The 20,687-nt window shown below is 57.6% G+C and overlaps 1 protein-coding gene across 1 annotated transcript in view; it reads left to right on the top strand.

The window, feature by feature from the left end:
• The window catches only part of SDC2 (syndecan 2), a 115,769-nt gene that overhangs the window by 86,455 nt on the left and 8,627 nt on the right, over positions 1–20,687 (top strand). Inside the window, exon 3 of the mRNA XM_072733694.1 lies at positions 16,831–16,942. Within this exon, the coding sequence (XP_072589795.1) occupies positions 16,831–16,942 (112 nt within the window). The remainder of the gene's footprint in view (positions 1–16,830; positions 16,943–20,687) is intronic.

Here is a 20,687-nt window from a genome sequence, read left to right as displayed (position 1 = left end):
CTTTTGTGGTCTTTGGGAACGCCGACTTAACCGTATGGTGCATGCTCTGCTCTGCCTCCTAAACCTTGATAAGGCAGCAATAGGATGTCCTTTTATGCCCAGTCGTATTTATTTGTTAAGTCATAAAGTGACCCCACTGATTTTTAGGAAAATTTTAACATTAAGCAAATACGCTAAAAGTATGCAGTGCATCATGTATTTTGGTCATAAATTATGGATGAGTGCCACGTGGACGGATATCATGCACGAGTACAGGAAGCTCTTATTCCTGGACTTTGTTTTAGAAACGAGATGCCCGCTTAGTGTTAGTCTGGTTCGGTGAGTCGATACTTGCCTTTTGTGAGTTATCAACTTCTAAGAAAAAGTCTCCATTTTTTTTTTTTTTCTGGAGGTGAAAGTTTTATTAGAGCTGTTGCTGTTGCCATCCAGTTTCCTGTTTTGTAGGTGAACTCAGCGAGGTCCCGATAAATCATACCAACCACCAAAACCACCTTGGATCTGACTTAACTTTTGATTCAGAAGAGATCTGGGGTCTCGTGGGGTCATCAGATCTTCATCGTTTCTTGTGCTGAAGAAATGAACTTACATTAAGTCTTAGTTTAATATGGTTTGGGTGGATCCACACATCTATAAACCTACGTAAATCTTAGGTGTACGTACGTACAGCGTCGTGTGTGAGGGAAGGGACACGGTGGGAAAGGGCTGGCAGGGTAGAGGGTGGGACGTCTGTGACGCCCATTGCCCCGTGGCTGGCCTCGTGGCCCTTTCCCCGGACTCTGGTCATACGTGTGTCACACGTAGCTCGGGGAAGGCTGCGTTTCCCTCAGTAAGCCCTACACAGTCTGATTGGAAAGGCCACGGCGCCAACCGCATGGAGAGATTGTAGACACTTGGAACATAATGGCGTTGCCCTGCAGGTGGCAGGTGAAGGGCCCAGGGCAGCATCGCTGAGGAGCTGATAACCTGCAAGTCGTGGAGCTGGAAGTTCTGCAACCAGTTGAAATGCCCGAGTTGTTGTCACCCATGGAAGACTCCTCTTGTTTGTGGAAAATACATCCGACGGCGGCCCACAAGACCTCGACTCCGGTCCTCTTTTCTGCCCCTTCCGCCGCTTACTAGCTGTGTGATCTTGGGCAGGGTCCTCGACTCCCATCCTTTGCTGCTGCCTACTGCCTGGTCTAACTCACCTGGGTGCCGGGAGCATCCTATACCTCACCTGGCTGCAGGGAGCATCCACTACCTTACCTTACCTCACCTGGGTGCCAGGAGCATCCACTACCTTACCTTACCTCACCTGGGTGCCGAGAGCATCCTGTACCTCACTTGGGTGCCGGGAGCATCCTGTACCTCACCTGGCTGCAGGGAGCATCCACTACCTTACCTTACCTCACCTGGGTGCCAGGAGCATCCACTACTTTACCTTACCTCACCTTGGTGCTGGGAGCATCCTCACCTGGGTGCAGGGAGCATCCACTACCTTACCTTACCTCACCTGGGTGCCAGGAGCATCCTCACCTGGGTGCCAGGAGCATCCACTACCTCCACTACCTCACCTGGCTGCAGGGAGCACCCACTACCTTACCTCACCTGGGTGCCGGGAGCATCCACTCTCACCAGATGATGTAACAGTGTGTCACAGACCTCACGTAGCAAGAGGAAATGTCTGCTATTTTATCACGATGATGATCATGGTTGTATTATTTTGACTGTTTTATCGGCCCCTCTGTCGTGGGCTGCTTAGACACTTCTCCTAGAGAAATAAGGAATTTTAATTCAAGAACATGTTTCATAGAAGAGCATTGGACTTGTACTTTGGCGAATGCACTTAAACACTTACACTCTCTCATGGCCTTTAAATATTTCTTGATTATTGAAGAGAGTGTGATTTGTCCTGACGCTGTGGAGTTGCAGGCCCTTAATGGTGTCGTGGCTCTAGAAGCAGAGGCTGCACTCATCTGCTAGGATGACGAGGACGGCGGTGAAGTGTGCTCAGGCCTTCTACTCACGTTTCTGGGAAAATAATGAAAGGGGAATCCTAACAGGCTCTAATTGGGTGTAGCCTGTGTGTCCAGAGGAGCTCTTGCAGTGGTTGTTATGCCTAATGGTTGCATGTGAAGCGCAGCCAACAAGCGTACGTGCCGCATCACGGGGTACTTCTGCTGGTCTTCCTCAGTTTCCCTGAGGTGGGCTTGTCTTTCCTCCCCCTTTGAGTCATTCTGACCTGGCGATCTGAGAACATCGGTGTCCCCTGAGCGGTCCGTCCAGCCCGAGCTCCCGGGGCCGGCCTTGGCCAGACTCTGCACGTGCAGCACGTCTTGTGCTGCAGGGACCCCTCTTGCAGGGCTGGAGCATGAAACGCCCACCATAATGGAGGAAATTATGGGCCAGCCCGCAGAGTTGGTTTTTTTTAAAAAAAGATTTTATTTATTTATTCATGAGAGAGAGAGGCAGAGACCCAGGCAGAGGGAGAAGCAGGCTCCCTGCAGGGAGCCCGACAGGGGACTCGATCCCAGGACCCCGGGGTCACACCCTGGGCCCAAGGCGGCACTGAACCGCTGAGCCCCTCAGGGGTCCCCGCAGAGTCGGGTTTTGAACGAGAGGTGCAGCAGCTCGGATGAGCCTGTTTCCATCACGGATCTCTAAAATGTAACCGAAGCTGTCCGAGATCCTAAGCAGTTGGCGGGGGGCTTCAAGTGGCTGGGTGGGCACTGGATGAGGAGCCCCGTGGCTGGTGGCCCCGTGCTCAGAGCGGTTCCGTCCGGGCCTCGCCGACCCTGGGGGTGGGGCGCTTCCTGGAGTCCCTTCCCCACAGGCCAGCGGGAAACACCGCGCAGTGGGAGTTGGAGCCCCGTGCTCTCGCCCCGGCAGGTGTGCGGCCAGGTGTGCGGCATGAGCGGATGCTGGGCGGAGGCCGCGCCCAAGTCACCACGCTGGAGATGAGGGTCTTCCGTCGTCGGGGAGGGCAAATCCAGTCAGTGTAGACCTCAGGCGTCCTCTGCCCTCGGGGCAGCGGGTGACCCAGGGGCCCTCGTCGCTGTAGCGGGGACGGGGCTGACGAGGTCAGTGACGTCCTGTGTGATGAGGGGAGGCTGAGCTGCTGCATGTGGCCGGAGCCAGGATGGCAGCGTCGCCTCCCGTCCACCCTTCCTCCACAGAGCCTGCAGGCCCGGACAGGGTGGGCGCCCTCGACGGTGTGGCTCTTGTCTCCTGCCCTCCCCCGCGTGGGGGAGCCGTGCACCCACAGCACCTGCACCCAGTAGGTGCTCAGATGTCCCCCACATGACGGGAGGTGGCGCAGGATGGTGTCGGGGCCCCGGGAGGCTCAGGTGTCCGTCCCCTGGCTGACAGACACCTCATCAGAGGATGAGCCACATGTTTGGGGCCGCCATGCACCCTAGATGGAGAGCTGAGGCATGCCGTCGGTGGTGCTCAGGGGGGCGGCAACCCCCCTTCTGGGTGCAGGGCCTGGCTCAGCCTCCCGCAGGCCTGGGGTGCGCAGTTTGGCTGAGGCCAGCCCCAGGAGCTCTGGCTGGATGGACCGCTCGGGGGACACCGGTGTTGGGAGCGGGGGCGGCTCCTACGTGGCTCTGGCACCCCCGGGTCTGTGCCATCAGACCCACTGCCCGCGCAGGGCACTCAGCACACGCTGGGCACACCCCGGAGTCCCTCACCTGCTGCACGTGGCCGGGCTCCGGGGTGGGCTCAGAGAGGCCCCCGGCTGCAGGGCAAGGGGCAGCATGGTCCCCGGCCCCAGCTGTCAGCCCCTCGCTCACATGTCGCCTCGGGGAGAGGACGTGGTGCTGCACCTGGGGCCCAGGGGTGAAGGGGATGAGCTCCCCGTCAGCAGCTGCCGTCCCGTCAGGAGCCCCCTGGAGCTGCCCCCTGGCCCCTCGGAAGCCGGGCCTCGGTGGTGCCCCATCCTTTCCCTTGGTTGCCTCCCCGAAAAGCGGGGTCAGCAGGTGCGGAGTCTCCGGTAGCTCCGTGGGCAGAGCCACCCCGCCATCCACATGGGCCCCCGGGGCTGCAGGGGCCTGGCCAGTGGGACGGGAGCGCCCCAGTCTGAGGCCACCATGCAGCCTCCTGGGGCAGGTGTGCAGGCCCCGGGCAGAGACATCCCCCCGCCCCGCCCCGGGGTTTACCATGGGAAGATTGCCACGTCGCGTGCGTGCTCCAGGCGACCGGATGTCCCAGCCCTCCTGCGTCATGGAGACTGGGTTTGCTTCCCCCCCGACAGAGGCAGAGGCCGCCCAGGGTGCTCCTGGTGGCGCCGGTGGCTGCGCCCAGAGGTCAGGCAGGACCAGAGGGTGCAACCCGCCTGTCGGGCTCCCACATCAGGGAGAAGGCCGTGCCGGGGCAGGGGTCTGGGGTCTGCGTCTCTGGGGACATTGGCCACACGCACTGTGAGCGCACGGCTGGAGTCTTCAGGCTGCCCCGTAGCACGGGCATCACGGATCCAACGCATACAAGCGTTGACACAGCACGAGGCATCCGTCGTGAAGACCGGGTGTGCCCGGTGTCTTGTGTGGCCCGGGCTGGAGGTCGGGGGAGGAGCAGGGCCAGAATGCCGCTGCCTCTACGCGGCTGTCCTGACGCGGCTCCATGGTCCCTGCTGCTGCTGCCCGAGCCACTCCCGGCCGTATGGATCCCTCAGGGTCCCGTTTCTCGAGTGGGTCCCATTCAACCCTCGCACGTGGAAGCAGCCCTGCCCCCGCCTCGGTGTGTCGGGCGCCTGTTCGTGCCGGACGCGTGGGCAGCCCAGGGCCCTGCGGCACCTGCTGCTCTGGGGAGCCCCCACCCCACGTCTCCCCAGATGCCTTCCCCGGGGACACAGTCTGTCTTCCGAGGTCACAGGCCACCTTTCCTTCTGGGAGACGGTTGTCCCATCACCGCGGGGTCTTCACAGGTCCCAGGCGGCAGAGACCCTGAGCCTCGGGCCCTCCCCAGGCACCCGGACGTGGCGACTGCTCTTACCCAGCGGGGGCGGGCGAGGCCTCCGACTGCAGCCCAGGGTGCATCTGGCCGCCTCCTGGCCCCCCTGCACCATGTGGCCATCGTGTTTGTGCTGCGGACCCCGCGGTTCTAGGGCCACGTCAGGCGCCGTCAGCAGTTCGGGTGCACAGTTCTCGCGGAGGTCCGGGCAGGAGGTGCAGGTTGTGGGTCTGCATGTGTGTGTCATTGTGTGCCCCGTGTGACCCCCACCGCTCCACGTGGGACGGTCTCGCTGCCCGAAGACTCCTCCGTGCTTCATCTGTTCACCCCCCGCAGCCCCCGGCAGCCCCGTCACACTCTGTCCCACAGTGGGAGCCCCCTGGTACGGAAGCTGCTCCAGACGGGCCCGGTCACTTAGTGACCCGCGTTTGCGTCTCCCCCACGTCTCCGGGGGCGTCCCCGCCTGTCTCCTCGTGTTGGTAGGTGCCCTTCCGTGGTCGGTGTTCATCAGTTCACCAGCCTCGATGTCTGGTTTTTAAACAAATGATCAGCCCATTTGGTGCGCAGGAGGGGCTGGAGAAATACCCTTCAGACCACCGACTCCGATGGTGTCTCAGTTTTTCCGACAGGTGCACGGTGCCCAGGGACAGGTGCACCAGAAAGGGGATCACTTTCTTAGGCGGTCGCTTCGCAGCGCACCTGCCCCCTCAGCGGCTCCCGGCTGCGGTTTAGGAATCCTGTCTGGACCTGCGCCGTGCGCGTGGCAAGCGGTCCCGGGGGCCCAGGGCGAGCACGTGTCCGGCCAGCCCCGGGCAGGGCAGCCAGCTGGACGGCGGGACCTGGCACGGCTCCACCAGGCCGACCCGGGTTCTGGATTCCAGGTAGTGCTCGGGTGCTTGCTGCTGCCAGTTTCACGCGGGAGAGAGGGAGGCCGGGGATCCTTGGGGAGGACAGGTGCTCTCCAGGCCGGGGGGCCACAGCGGATGCTCAGGCCAGCAGGACCCTGATGGCCCCGTGTGTGGCAGCCCCAGGGTGCATCACCAAGGCTCGACCCTTGCCCGGCGAGCGTCAGGGAGCTTTACAGGACCCTCCGCTCTTGCTTGCCTAGTGTGGGGGAGGAGCAGGGCCATCCTCTCACCCAGAGGGCTAGGGCTGGGGTGGATGCGGAGAGCCAGCTGGCCTCCCCGCTGGCAGCCCTGCGAATGGAGCGCCCGGCCCTCGGGGAGCTGTGGCCCTCGGACGCCGGGAACAGGAAACCCGGGTGAGGACCGCATCCCTGCCACAACACCCTAGCTCCCTGCCCTGAAGTCAGAGTCATCCATACTTGGGAGTGAAGCAAAGGGCAGCTGAGTTTTCTTGTTTTATTTTTTGTTGTTGTTTTTTTTTGCTTTATTGCAAGGTCTTTGGCTCAGGCCAGATCTGCTTTCATTCACGTGGTAAGTGCCACGTGGTAAGTGCCACGCCGACACGGGCCTGGCCATCGCTTAGGTCCCGGGTCCGCGTTCGTCTTACGTAACAAGTTCTTTTTTAAAGATTTATTTATTCCTGAGACACACAGAGAGAGAGAGAGAGAGAGAGGCAGAGACGCAGGCAGAGGGAGAAGCAGGCTCCATGCAGGGAGCCGGACGCTGGGCTTGATCCCAATAGCCTGGGTTCACGCCCTGGGCTGCAGGCAGGTGCTCGACCGCTGAGCCCTGAGGTGCCCCATTTTACGTAAGGCGTTCTAATGAAGTCTTCGGGTTCATTCCCCGCCCCACCCCCCAAAACAGGAGCAAAGATAACAGATATCACGTTAAACCACACGTTTTCCTGACGTCTAATCTGGAAATTGGCCACAGAGGAGGCTGGCAAGGATTTTTATCTTATTTATTTATTTATTTATTTATTTATTTATTTATTCATTCATTCATTCATTCATTCATTCATTTATTTATTTATTTAAAAGATTTATTTATTAATTTATTTATGATATATATAGAGGGAGGTAGAGACACAGGCAGAGGGAAAAGCAGGCTCCCTGCAGGGAGCCTGACATGGGACTCGATCCCGGAACCCCGGGGTCATGCCCTGGGCCAAAGGCAGGGGCTAAACTGCTGAGCCCCCCCAGGGATCTACTTATTATGATTTTAAATGAAAGTGCATGTTGCAGGGTTAAACACCGACTTTCCGTCTTTGGAAACGTCCGCTCCTTTCAGAGGTTGACTGGCAAAGGCAGGCGTGGCGGCTGTCGTTCCCGGGAAACGGCCTAAGACATTCGGGTATTTGGAGGTTGAGTCAGGAATCAGGACCGTCTGTAAACCCGGGCTTAGAATCCGTAGCTTTCTCTAAGAATAGGCACAGGGGAAAAATTGCATATATTGTCTCGCAAATGAAGAATTAGGAAAGCTGGATCCTGAACGAAGATAGGTTTTCCCTGTAAGTCTTTTGGGTTCGTGTCACCTGCTCAACAACCCTTAGTTCCCGAGGTTCGGTCGGTATATAGTAATTATCGACTTTGCTCAACGGACTCCCCTTTGCAAAAACAAACATGTTTTCCCTGGAATGAAAGGCAGGGTAACAGGTGGATTTCTTATACCGGCCACAGTTTTTATTTAATCGAAAAAGTCTCTTGTGCTTTAGATGGTGAGCAAAGTCTAGAGACACTGATTACGGTGTCTCAGCGTGGGGTTCTCCCAGGAGCCGAGGAAGGGGGAGGGATCAGTATTTAGGGCTTTCCGAGGGGCAGCTTTGTACTGAGCCCCCCTCCGTCCCTCCATCTGTCCCTCCGTCCGTCCCTCCCGCGTGCGGTTGCTCACAGCTGCTCTTGTAAGCAGTGTGAAGAGAGCCGGGTGCCCTCACGTCACCTTGGAGCTCCCACGGGTGCAGACGGGCTCCCAGGGGGCTGCGCCGCCGTGGGACGGCTCGAGGCACCGGCGGCGGTGAGCAGAGGGGGCCGCAGGCAAGGACGTTGCCCGGCAGCTGCCGTCCGGCCCCCGGAGCAGGAGGGGCAAGAAGCGGGCAACTTCCCTGCGCGCGGTGTGGAACAGGGAGTCGGCTTTCCCTGTGGAGCATCAGCCCGGGGCGGGTGTGTCCCGCTGCCCTCGGGGTCCCTCTTCCCCGCCGGGTCCCCGAGGCCCGGGTCCTCGGGCACACCTGACCCATGTGTGCCCTGACCGGGTTACTCTCGGGCTACACCTTCGGTCTTGTACCAACGAAACAATGAACGCCTGGTGGGCAGAGGCCCGGCGAGGAGGCAGGGTGCCCGGAGCGCCCACGTCTTCCAGAAGCTGGGAGCCCGGGGAGCGGGCGATTGCGTGGCCCGGGCCCCAGGCTGAAGCGTCCCCGAGACCCTGCTCCCTGGGGAAGGGGGGGGTCACAGGTGAGCTCAGCCGGCCTGGTCCTGCAGGGGTGGGAGCCGCTTTGCACGGATGCGGCGTCCTTGGGAGTTTACGGAGCCAGTTGCATGGGGGGGGCATCCGTCAACCTGGGGGGCACCGCAGACCCTGGGAAACCTGGGGAACCCGCGAGTGTTGAGAGGACGCCCCTCGGTCTAGCATCGTCGACCCCTACATAGCGCTTCCGGGCGCTCAGCCACCCCGCAGGCCTGCGGCTTCAGAACAAGTGGAATCAGCTGCTAAGCTGCTTTTATTACTGGATTCGCTTGGAGAAAAAAAAAAAAAATTTCCCTGAGCCGGTCTGATATATTTTGACTCACGACTATTTGCTTTTCTCCCACTGTATTTTTAGAAAACGAAGTGCTGTGTCTCTTATGAAATGGTGCTTATGAATGTGCCTCCCCACGGAGGCTTTGAATCATCACTAGTGAATTGCTGTGAAGCGGCCTCGTGTGGGGGCAGAGAAGTAACCATACGCCCTTTTTAAATAGATGCTCGACTTGGTGGGATGAGCACTGGGTGTTATTCTATATGCTGGCAACTTGAACACAAATAAAAAATAAATAAATTTATTTATTTTTTATTTTTTTAAATTTATTTATGATAGTCACACACACACACACACAGAGACATGGAGAGAGAGAGAGGCAGAGACACAGGCAGAGGGAGAAGCAGGCTCCATGCACCGGGAGGCCGATATGGGATTCGATCCCGGGTCTAGAGGATCGCGCCTTAGGCCAAAGGCAGGCGCTAAACCGCTGCGCCACCCAGGGATCCCAAAAGATAAATTTATTAAAAAAAATTGAACACCAATAAAAAATCAATTTATTAAAAAAATTGAACACCAATAAAAAATCAATTTATTTAAAAAATTGAACACCAATAAAACATAAATCTATTAAAAAAATTGAACACCAATAAAAAATCAATTTATTTAAAAAATTGAACACCAATAAAAAATAAATTTATTTTAAAAAATTGAACACCAATAAAAAATAAATTTATTTTAAAAAGTTGAACACCAATAAAAATAAATTTATTAAAAAATTGAACACCAATAAAAATAAATTTATTAAAAAAATTGAACACCAATAAAAATAAATTTATTTTAAAAAAATAGATGCTTGAAAGCGCTGCTTAAGCATCATTTCTCGACTGAGCAGGTAATTGGCCCACGCTGCAGGCCCCCCTTTCCCGTCCCCGTCCGCACCCTCACATCACAACAGTCCACGGTTCCCTGGGCTGAGCGTCAGGTCTCCACGTCTCGGTTCTGATGGAGGAAAGTGACAAAGAAGGGGGCGCTGCCATGCGTCAGGTCACCTTCTGGGATTTTGGAGGCTTTGGCCACACGTCTGTCTATACCGAACCAATAAAGTGTTTGTTGTTGGTGCAAAAAAGTTAATCAGTCTTTGTTTCCTCTTCATTTGGCCGAGGTGTCCGTGGTACCTTCACGCAGATCCGTCAAACACAGCACCTTGGCACTTTGCACACTGTCTTTGCTGGAGGATCCACGGGTCCTAGGATGCACCTCGTGCCCTTCCCATGAAGCAGGTGCCTCTGTCCCGGAGCTCACGTTCCTGCTCAAGGGCTGTGATGCGGCCTGGGGAGGCCCTGTCTCCTGGGAAGCTCCACGCAGGGTCTGTGATGCATTTCACGATAGACTCTGATGATGCAAGATTTAAATCTTGTCCCAGGTGCTCGGTCAAGTAAACCATTTCTTTAAAAGCTGCTTGGCCAATCTTTTTTTTTTTGGTCTTTCCCCGCATTTGGTTAAAAAGTTTGGTCGAGAACCATTCCTTTATGGGACTCAGTGGTTGAGTGTCAACCTTTGGCCCAGGGCGTGACCCCGGATCCTGGGATCAAGTCCCACATCGGGCTCCCAGCACGGAGCCTGCTTCTCCCTCTGCCTGGGTCTCTGCCTCTCTCTCTGTGTCTCTCATGAATAAATAAATAAAATCTTAACAAAAAATGTAGAAGAAGAATTGCTTTATATAACAAAAAAGGAATATGGAGCCTGGGGCCCTGAGTCTTGGGCAGAATCAGGGTGTTTTTTGCAACTGGTTATCAGGAATGTGAATAAGCGCCTGGGCGTCCTGGGCAACTGCCCCCATGGCCTGGCACCAGGTGCAGAACAGCTTGGCTCTCCTTGACATCAGTGGTCTTATCACCTGTGTCTTTATCCCCGCACTTTCTTGCCTGCTTTTATTGAGGTAAGTGCAGACACCCTTTCAGTCTTTGAGGTCTTGGAACCGGCAACAAATGGCGTCTTCATTGAAAAAGTCCCGTCTTCGACGAGGTGAGCCCTGTGTGGCCCAGGGGCCTTCTGGAACCAGCAGGAGGGGCGGAGTGAGAGGCTCCCCTAGGACCAGGGTAGGTGAAGCAGGAGCTACGTGTAGGACCTCAGGGGGCTCACTTGGTCGTCAGCCCTACAGGCGTGTGGGGCACGGGCTCCGAGGTCGGGGGTCAGCCTCCACCCGCGGGACCGAGTGGGAAGGGAAACCGCGCACCCTGGACCCGGCGTTGACGGACGCGGCTTCCCGGCCTCAGACACCCTGGAGCAGAGCGGCGCAGGAGGATCCAGCCCCGGGAAGCTTGTCGCAGGGAGTCTTGCTGGCGAATGTCCACTTTGCTGGACCTTTAGCTGCCGTGACCTCCGAGGACACGGACGGGGACGGGCTCAGGCACCGTTGCGTCGTCCCGTGACACTGCTCTGAAGTGCGAAGGGCCTTCCATTGCTGCTTATCACTCCCACGCCTGCGCCGGCACACTCCGTGCTCCGTATTCTTGCTTTGGGTGCACACGTACGCGCCCTCTGGTCCTTGTTTGAATGCGTGAGCCATTGAACTCCTGAAAACAAACTTACGTGCAGAAGCCGGTCCCTGGTTATTAGTGGCTGTGACTCGCTGGCTTTGTGTCCTCCGTACACTTAGCACCATGGATGTGCGTCAAAATGCAATGTTAGCGGCCGCCCGCGGGGCTCAGGCCGTGACCCCAGGATCCCGGGATCGAGTCCTGCATTGGGCTCCTTGCAGGGAGCCTGCTTCTCCCTCTGCCTGGGTCTCTGCCTCTCTCTCTCTCTCATGAATAAATAAAATATTTAAAAAAAAAGATTAAAAAAATGCAATGATAGTGTTGCTTAGGAAAGAAGCCACTCCTAAGCCACCACCCTCACCAATGCACCCTCTTTGTTTTTTATTTAATTTTTAAAGTAGGCTCCCTGCAGGGCGTGGTGCCCAACTCGGGGCCTGAGCTCACGACCCTGAGACCAGGACCTGAGCTGCAATGGAGTCATGCACTGAACCACCCGGGCCACCCCGGCTCCCCAGAGCTCTGTTCATTTTCTGTTCCCCTGTCACTATTTGGCCAGATGATAGGAAATTTTAATAAGGTCGTAATATTGGGGAAAATTAAAACAATATATGCTTTTTACATTTATTTATTTATTTTTAAGATTTTATTTATTTATTCATGAGAGGCAGAGACCCAGGCAGAGGGAGAAGCAGGCTCCATGCAGGGAGCCTGATGCAGGACTCGATCCCGGGACCCCGGGGTCATGCCCTGGGCCGAAGGCAAATGCTCACCCATGAGCCCTCGGGGTGTCCCTGCTTTTTACATCTAACGTGTTGTCTAAACATTTTTCTTGCTGCTCCGCGGGACATGGTTTTCAGTGGCTACGTTGAGAAAGCGGATTGATGACCCTAATTTACGGAGCTGTCCCCTTCCCGTGCCCCGTAGTTATCTCGGTGAGTCTGCGTTCCCATAGTAGGGGACCCCCTAATGCCCTCCTGGTTAGCATTTCCTTAGGATGATTCCTGAGCAACGCGGGGTCCAGGTCCGTCTCCTCCGCACCTGGAGCCGAGTGCTTCCCCGCAGGGCCCGTGCCCAGTGCTGCTCGGGGCAGCCCCTGGGTGGTCGGAGCACCTCTCCCGTGTCCATGTTAGCGCCAGACTCGGCGCTGGGCGAGCCCCATGGGGTAGAGGCTTGCCTGGAAAGCCTGTCCGTCGGCGGCCCGAGCTCAGCCCGCGGGTCGCAGGCCCATTCGCCGGCATCGCTGGAGCCTGGGAGGGTGTGGGCTGCCTTTGGGTGTAGGGTCCCCCGTCCTCCTGGACCAGAGGCTGCCTGTGGCCTCCGTCAGCCCCCGTGGACGACGGGCGCCGTGTCAGTGTCCGTGCCGCGGGGCCTCGAGGCGCGACCGTGGAAAACCGTAGAGCGAGGTATTGACTCTGAACCGGAGCCCGTGGGCTTCTTGCGCACGGCTGGGAGCCCGTTCCATTAGGGTAGTTTTCACAAAACACTTCTGAATAAGAAATAAATTCCAGTTTCCCCCCCCCCCCCCCAACCTCCACCTGGAAACAGAATCTCGTTATTTCGTTATTTCGGTTAGAACACGAATACTGACCCTCCCCAGCGCTCGGGACTCTCCAGGTCAGGCTCGCATGGCTTCTATTTTTACCCCAGTCTAAACTGTGGCCCTACAGGATAACAAAATAAATACTGGAATATTCTGGTTTGGGAGGGGGAGAGGCAGCCATGCCTGTAATAACATGGCTGCAGACCTCTTGCTTTCCCTCTGTTTGATATTCCAAAAAAGGAAGAAAGCACAACTTGGAGCACATCTGTAAGTAATGAACATTTTCCTTTTGTGTGTCATGCATATTCAACGTAATCCCACTCGGCGTCCCAGGCATCTCTTTAAAGTAAGCTGCTGCTGCTGCTGCTGCTGCTGCTGCTGGAGCAGAGCCCTTGTTGCCAGCTCTCTCAATTCAGGACAAAGGTTCTTCCCTCCTTCCCCCTCCCCGGATTAGGAATCTGAACCCTTTGCCACAAACAGGAGTAGGAATCTGTCAGTGTGTGAATTAAAATTTTAAAAAAATGAATTAAAATAAAAACTTAAAACTTTAAAAAAAAAGTGAATTAAAATAAAAACTTAAAAACTTTTAAAAAAGTGAATTAAAATAAAAACTTTAAATAAAAACTTTAAAAAAATGAATGAAAATAAAAACTTAAAAAAAAAACAAAACCCAGAAACTCTCGGTGTGTCCCACTCCCCCCGCCCCAGCCTCCCTCCCATCTCTTCATCTCCTTGGTGCCTGAGAGGAGGACTTCTTTCCGTTTGGCATCAGCAGTAAGCCAATTTCAGGAAGAATGCTTTTTAAAAGACAAAGTGGAAAAAAAAAAAAGACAAAGTGATTGAATTTTGTAATTTGGATGAGCCACTTTCAGTTGTTTTTCTGTGCGTGTGTGCGTGTGTGTGTGTGTGTGTGTGTCTTAAACCAAGAGGAGAGTAGCTCAGTGTTAGTTTCTAAATGCTCTTTGGCCAATTAAACGTCCCCCAACGACGGACGCTGTGGCTCATCCGAGGCCTCCTTAAGGAGCTGGTGCTTTCTTTGAAGTCAGCTGGTCCCTGCCCTTTTTTTTTTTTTTTTTTTTTTATGAATTGAAGAAGGTTCCTGGGAACCCTGCGTCGAGCAAGTCTGCTGGCACCATTTTTTCCAACAGCATTTGCTCCCCTGGTGTCCCAGTCCCACTTTGGTAGTTTTTGTGGTATTTCAAACGTTTCGTTATTATACTCATTCCAGTCATCTGTGATCCTAAGTCACCAAAGCTCAGACTAGCATTTTTTAATGCTAACGGTCTGGAGCCGAACCGGCCGTGCTTCTGAGGTTTGCCTGTAAATCCACTCCCCACTGTACGGAAGGCACTTGTACCCTAAGGCATTGTCCGGCGCCTGGGTGGCTCAGTGGGTCTAGCGGCTGACTTCAGCTCGGGTCATGATCTTGGGGTCCCGGGATCCCAACTTGGCATCGGACTCCCCCCTCAACAGGGTGTCTGCTTGTCTCCCTCTGCCCCTGCCCCTTGCCCTGCTGCTGCTCTCGTGTCATTTGCTCCAACTCGCTCTCTAAAATAAATAAATCTTTATTTTTTTAAGATTTTATTTATTTATTCATGAGAGACACAGAGAGAGAGGCAGAGACACAGGCAGAGGGAGCAGCAGGCTCCATGCAGGGAGTCCAACGTGGGACTCGATCCTGGGTCTCCAGGATCAGGCCCTGGGCCGAAGGTGGCGCTAAACCGCTGAGCCACCTGGGCTGCCCTAAAAGTAAGCAAATCTTAAGAAAGCTAAAGGCTTTTATTTATTTTTTATTTTTTTAGTAGATTTATACATTTTCTTTCACGTGCGACCTTACCGCTGACCTAGGCTTTGTCTGTGTTACATACGGGATCGCCGAGTAGCCCTGGGACACGATTGGATGCGGTAGTAGTTAGTGGTCAGCTGGTCGACCCTCAGAATAAGTGCTCGTCAATACGACAGTGCTTGCTTACGAGCTCACGTCCCCGGCCAACATCACGACGTATTCAAGGACAACACTTTCTTTTCCCGCCAAGAAACATGGGTTCTTCCCGCCTGTTACGTCTTTGGTTGGGATGGGACCCCGGATAGAGACTAAGGCGTTGCTGAATGGATGGCCGTGACGGCCGGCGTCCTTCGTACAGGGGGCTCCAGGCACGTGAGGCAGAGAGGGCAGCGCTAACCTAGACCCCAGCTCTTAAGCTTCAGATGTTTTTCCTACTCTCGGTGCCGAGGATACAGGTTCTGAAAGACATTGATAGGTATCCCGGGGGAGCTTGTCCGCGGCCGGAGTTTGCAAGCGTGGGATCAAGCAGGTCCACATGGCCCTGTTGTGCTTCTCCGTGGGGACCTTTATTGTGATGGGGGGATGCAGCACCGGGGAGGCCAGCTGGGAGGAGGTGGGGACGGCACGGCCCGCGCCCCCTGCCAGCCCACGTATCGGGGTCCACGCGTCCCTGAATGCTGCTCCCCATGCCCGAGCTGCGGGTCTTTGAGCAGGAGCCTGAGCTCCGTGGTCGGCAGGGGAGCCCGTGGAGGTGACCCAAGGTGCCAGTGCTCGTGAAGCACTCAGCACAGGATGCCGGGCGCCTCAGCACCCCCCAGCGGGCTGCAGCTGATCCTTGAGCCCGGGCCGAGCGGCGCCGGTAGCTTCCTGTTCTGGGGCCATCGCAGCGCCGCGGGAACGGCCCAGAACGCGGGCCCCAGGGCTCCAGGCACAAGCTTGGCCGGATGCTGGGAAGCCACCTGGGCTCTGCTTCTTCACCTTCGAGATCACTAGGTGATCCGGATGCCTGTGAAGCCCAGTCAGGCTCTGAGGGAAACGATCCCATGGGCTCCCCCCGGGCCAGAGTCGGCGAGCTCGTGGGAAAGACATGTACAGCGTCTCCGGGCGACTGTGTGGAGGGGCCTTGCAGCTGCTTATTACTCGTGGACGGTGTACGGCAGCCACTCACCGGGTTAGGACGTCACCTCTGGATGGGCCGCCCGGGGCTTGGCAGTTGGGCGTCTGCCCTCGGCCCAGGCCGTGACCCCGGGGTCCCAGGATCGAGTCCCACGTCGGGCTCCCTGCGCGGAGCCTGCTTCTCCCTCTGCCTGTGTCTCTGCCTCTCTCTCTGGGTCTCTCGTTAATAAATAAATAAATAAAATCTTAAAAAAAAAGAAAAAAACAAAGTCATGTCTGGAAGGAGCAGCTCAGGTTACAGGCAGCGTGGCGCGCCGTAATTGCCATAAAACCAGCAGCCGTTTGAGTCGTGATCAGGACTCGATGCGGCTTCACCCTCAAGCTACGCGCCTCATCCGGGTGTTCACGGTGGGATGTTAGGCCACGGGAATATTTTATCTTCGCATCCAGAGGCTAATTGTCTGGAGATCTGTTTCAGGGATGTCTTGTGTCTGTAAATAGATTTTCTACGCTCCGACGTTATTAACCTGCGTGGAACCAGTGATGCGGATTTACCACCTGCTGCTCTGGGCTTCAGTTATCTCGGCCACGGGGCTGGGTCACTGGCGCTGGTGTGAGGCCGTTGGGGGATGTTTGTCTGGGAGATAAGGTGGCAAATCCTTCCAGGAAGACCTCGGGTTTCTAAGTCACCGGTTTCCATGCCAGCAGCTTGAAACTTATTTTTTTTAAAGATTTTATTTATGTATTCACGAGAGAGTGAGAGAGAGTCAAAGACACGGGCAAAGGGAGAAGCAGGCTCCATGCAGGGAGCCCAATGCGGGACTCGATCTCAGGACCCCGGGGTCATGCCCTGGGCCGAAGGGCAGGCGCTCAGCGTCCAGGCCCCCCTGGGCACCCCAGGGTTTGCTGGTTCCCCCGTGAGGGAGCCTCATGAAGGCGGAGCGACGGCAAGAATGCCCGCGCAGCCTTGCAGCCGGGACGGGGGCCCCGGGCTGGGACGTGTTCGTCCGTGTCAGGGAGCAGGCCCTGGCAGGTGCTCAGCCCCTGAGCTGCTTCATTGCAGGTTAGGCCACGGCCTCCGTGGGGGGCGGTGACGCGGTCGCCCGCGGTCGGCCTGTGGCTCGATCTGCATCACCGGGCCCTCTCGAGCAGAGGCCGGGGCCGCGGGTCCAGAGGGCAGAGGGTGGCCGACGTGCTGTGGATGGAGCAGGAAGCCGCTGAGCCTGTGTCCTCACCTCTCGCCATCCTGAATCCCTTCTCGTTGTGTCTTGCAGAGGGCGGAGCTGACCTCCGACAAGGACATGTACCTGGACAACAGCTCCGTTGAGGAAGCCTCGGGGGTGTATCCCATCGACGACGACGACTACGCCTCCGCTTCAGGCTCTGGTAAGGCCGCTGGGCCCTCCAGGAGACGGCAGGCGCCCAGCTGGGGACTCAGCCTTGGCCTCCCGCCGGTGCGCACGCCCACCCTCCGCCTCTTCGGCTCTGGGATCCACGTCTCGACGAGGCCGAGGCCCCGTTTCCTTCTTTGTGGAGTGGAAGGTCCTCATGGTCTCGCGTCACGGGGGCCGTCGTGAGGGTCCGAGGGGTCGGCATGTCGCCAGCCCAGCGAGTGTCCGTAGCTTGGCAGGTAGTCGGCGTCCCGTCAACATAAGCCGATTGGTCGTGAAGGCTTCAGGGTGGCGCATGTGGGGCTCCCCAAACACCGCGTCGCCCGACCATCGCCCTGTGCCGAGGCCGCGGGGCGGGACCGAGGGGGGCCGTGCTCGTTCCTCAGGAGTTGGAGGAAGGACGGGCCAGCACGTGGGGCGGCGGCGGCGGCGGCTCCGTTGGCTCAGCCACGCCGCAGGAGACAGCACGGAGGGGCAGGGCCTGACCACCGCCACCGCCCCTCACCCGGGGTCCTGCAGGACGGCAGCTCCGGTGGGCGGCCGGGCTCCCCCAAGGGCCCTCCTGCGTCGACGGCGAGCTCGGCTCCTCCTGCAGCAGGCCAGCCGTCGGCTCACCGGGGCAGCCGCCCCAAGATAGCGAGCAGGGGTGTGCACAGCCTTGTGCACACGGGGCCTCGGACGGGCACGGCGCCACGACCGCACTCGCTGGGCCAGAGGCCGCCCGGGAGGCCCAGACTCTGCACCTTAATGAGGGGATGAGCGCGGCCCCGTCTGGGTCACGGGGGGTGTGGACTAGGGCGTGGGGAGTAGCCGAGTCCAGCCCATGGGCCTCCTGCCGTATGTGGGGACTGCTTCATCTGCAGCAGGAGCGCCTCTGTTCCCCCCCCCCCCCCCCCCCCCGCCCCGAGCCCTGAAGCTGGAGGGGAGGAAGTACTGACAACCGAGTCAGAAACTCATGGTCGGCAGGAGACTAAGAGGGTCTCACCCGGGACATGCCTTGCTTCGCATTTGCACCATAGGTTCGGCAGGTGGTGCAGGTGGGGCTCAGTGTAGTCCTCAGGCGGGCCAGGGCTTCAGAGCTTCCATCGGTTGTAGGGTAGGGGCCTGCCTACGTGGGGTGGGCAGTTTAAGTCGGAAAACAGCACGTCCGAGTGACGAGGGAGGTGGTGGCTGAGCAACACGGCGAGCCCACGGCGCGCCAAGCCTCACACCAGCCCTGGGTGTCCCCGGGGATGGATGCGCACCGCCCACGCAGGTCGGGTGAGAGACTCATCCGCTGTCGCCCGCAACGCTGTTCAATATTCTGTTTTCACTCACGGCACCTCTTTTTTGCCTTCAGCATCTCAAAAGTGCTTTGTAACTACCTTCGAAATGCCCCGGGAGATAATAAACACGGAGCCCTTTGTTCCCCATTTCACGGATCTTAGATTCCAAGAGCTGTTAGGTCTGTAGACGTGTCCAGGTCATGTTCCTGCCTCCGGCCACGATTGCCCGGAAGCTCAATGGGAAGAGAGCAGGTGCACAGTCCTGTTTCCCTGGCAGCCACGCAGGTGACGGGAGCTTTGGGGAGGCCGTCGGAAGTCCCGACCCCGCTGATCACAGACGTGGAGCTAAGAAGGTTTCGTGTGGATGCACGTGGACCGTTGCCTTGGCTCCGGCCCTGGGCAGATCATTGCTACAAAGGGCGTCGTGCTGGACTTTGGAAACGCCTTTGCCCTGCTTGAAGGTCTATTGATTTGCAGCCTAAAGGTGGTTGACGCTGTAGCTAGAACCTGTAAAGCCCCCACGGAGCGTCAGGTGCCATCATAGCCTCCCAGCATCTCTGTAGGGACGGGCTCTTACCGTCTCCAGCTCTTTTTTAAAAATTTTTTATTTATTCATGAGGAACACAGAGAGAGACAGAGGCAGAGACCCAGGCAGAGGGAGAAGCAGGCTCCATGCAGGGAGCCCAACGTGGGACTTGATCCCAGGACCCCGGGTTCACGCCCTGGGCTGAAGGCAGATGCTCCACCTCCGAGCCCCCGGGCCGCCCACATCTCCAGTTTTGATATCGGCGAGCCCAAGGTGCAGAGAGATGCAGTGATTTGCTTCAGCTCGGAGTAGTGCAGCTGGCCGGGGCTGGAGAGCTGGGCTGGAGGGGAGTGTCCCTGTCTCTCCCCATTGACCCGCCCCCTACATCATGATGGGCTCCTCTAGAATTACCCGCCCCCACCTCCTAGCTGATGCCCATCCCAGCTGGAAACGGAGGTGCCCCAGGACCTTGGCTGGCGTTCCCTTCATCCTCACGCATCCTAGCTGTCTAGTGGAAGAGCATGTGGGCCAGAGGAGCACGGCCAGAGGCCTGGAGGGTACTGAGGAGACAGGGCCGTGCTCTCTGTGTGGCTCAGGAATGGGCGTCCGTGCACGTGAACGCTCCAGCCATTTGCTGAAATATCTCACAGGCGTTCGCCGTGTGCAGACCTCGCACTGTATGTTCTGGGGAAACGGAGATGAGAAGCACTTGGTCTCTGTCGTTGAGGAACCAAGAGTCTGAGGGAAACGTAGAGATCAGAAATAATCATCGTAACACGGAACCGAGAGATGGAACATCCGGCAGTGCTGTCCCGCGGAAATCTGAGTCACACGGAGTCCTGGTTAGAGGTGGCAGATGGAACACGCACCGGTGCCCGCTGAACGGCCGACCCAGGGCTGGGTCCTGAAGTCACAAGGACACAGGAGACCGTAGAGGACGCAGACCCTGTGAAGCCTTGAAGGCCGGGGAGCAGGCGGCTTTGTCATGGGGAAGAGACAAGGACATTGGTTCTGGGTGATGGAACGTGAGCAGCAGTTTCCCAGGTGGAAGTGGGCTCCGGGTTCCGGGCTGTGGGCTCCAGGCTCCAGGCTGTGGGCTCCAGGTTCTGGGCTGTGGGTTCCGGGCTGCAGGTTCCAGGCTGCGGGCTGCAGGCTCTGGGCTCTGGGCTGCAGGCTCCAGGCTCTGGGCTGTGGGTTCCAGGCTGCAGGTTCCTGGCTCCGGGCTCCAGGTTCCGGGCTGTGGGCTGCAAGCTCTGGGCTGCAGGCTCCAGGCTGTGGGCTCCATGTTCTGGGCTGCGGGCTGCGGGCTCCAGGCTGTGGGCTCCAGGTTCCAGGCTGTGGGTTCCAGGCTGCAGGCTGCGGGCTCTGGGCTGCGAGCTTTGGGCTGCAGGCTCCGGGCTGTGGGCTCCAGGTTCTGGGCTGTGGGCTATGGGTTCTGGGCTGCAGGTTCCAGGCTGCGGGCTCCGGGCTCCAGGCTGTGGGTTCTGGGTTGCAGGCTCCTGGCTCCGGGCTCCAGGTTCCAGGCTGTGGGTTCCAGGCTGCAGGCTGTGGGCTCTGGGCTGCGGGCTGCGGGCTCCAGGTTCTGGGCTGTGGGCTGTGGGTTCCGGGCTGCGGGCTGTGGGCTGTGGGCTCCGGGCTGCGCGCTGCGGGCTCTGGGCCCTGGGCTGCAGGCTCCTGGCTCTGGGTTCCAGGCTGTGGGCTGCAGGTTCTGGGCTGCTGGGCTGCAGGTTCTGAGCTGCTGGGCTGTGAGCTCCAGGCTGCGGATTCTGGGCTGCGGTTCCAGGCAGCAGGCTGTGAGCTCCGGGCTGCGGGCTCCAGGCTGTGGGCTCCGGGTTCCAGGCTGTGGGTCCCAGCTCCCAGGTGGGATGCCTCAGGCCAGAGGAGACAGTGAGCTCCTCTAAGTCAGGGCTGCTGAGATGTGATCACAGGCTCCCAGGCCCCTGGTTGGG

This window comes from Vulpes vulpes, chromosome 13 (genome assembly GCF_048418805.1).
Source record: "Vulpes vulpes isolate BD-2025 chromosome 13, VulVul3, whole genome shotgun sequence".
NCBI lineage: Eukaryota > Metazoa > Chordata > Mammalia > Carnivora > Canidae > Vulpes > Vulpes vulpes.
The sequence above is the reverse complement of the archived record's forward strand: the minus strand, read 5'-3'. Positions and strand labels throughout refer to the sequence as shown.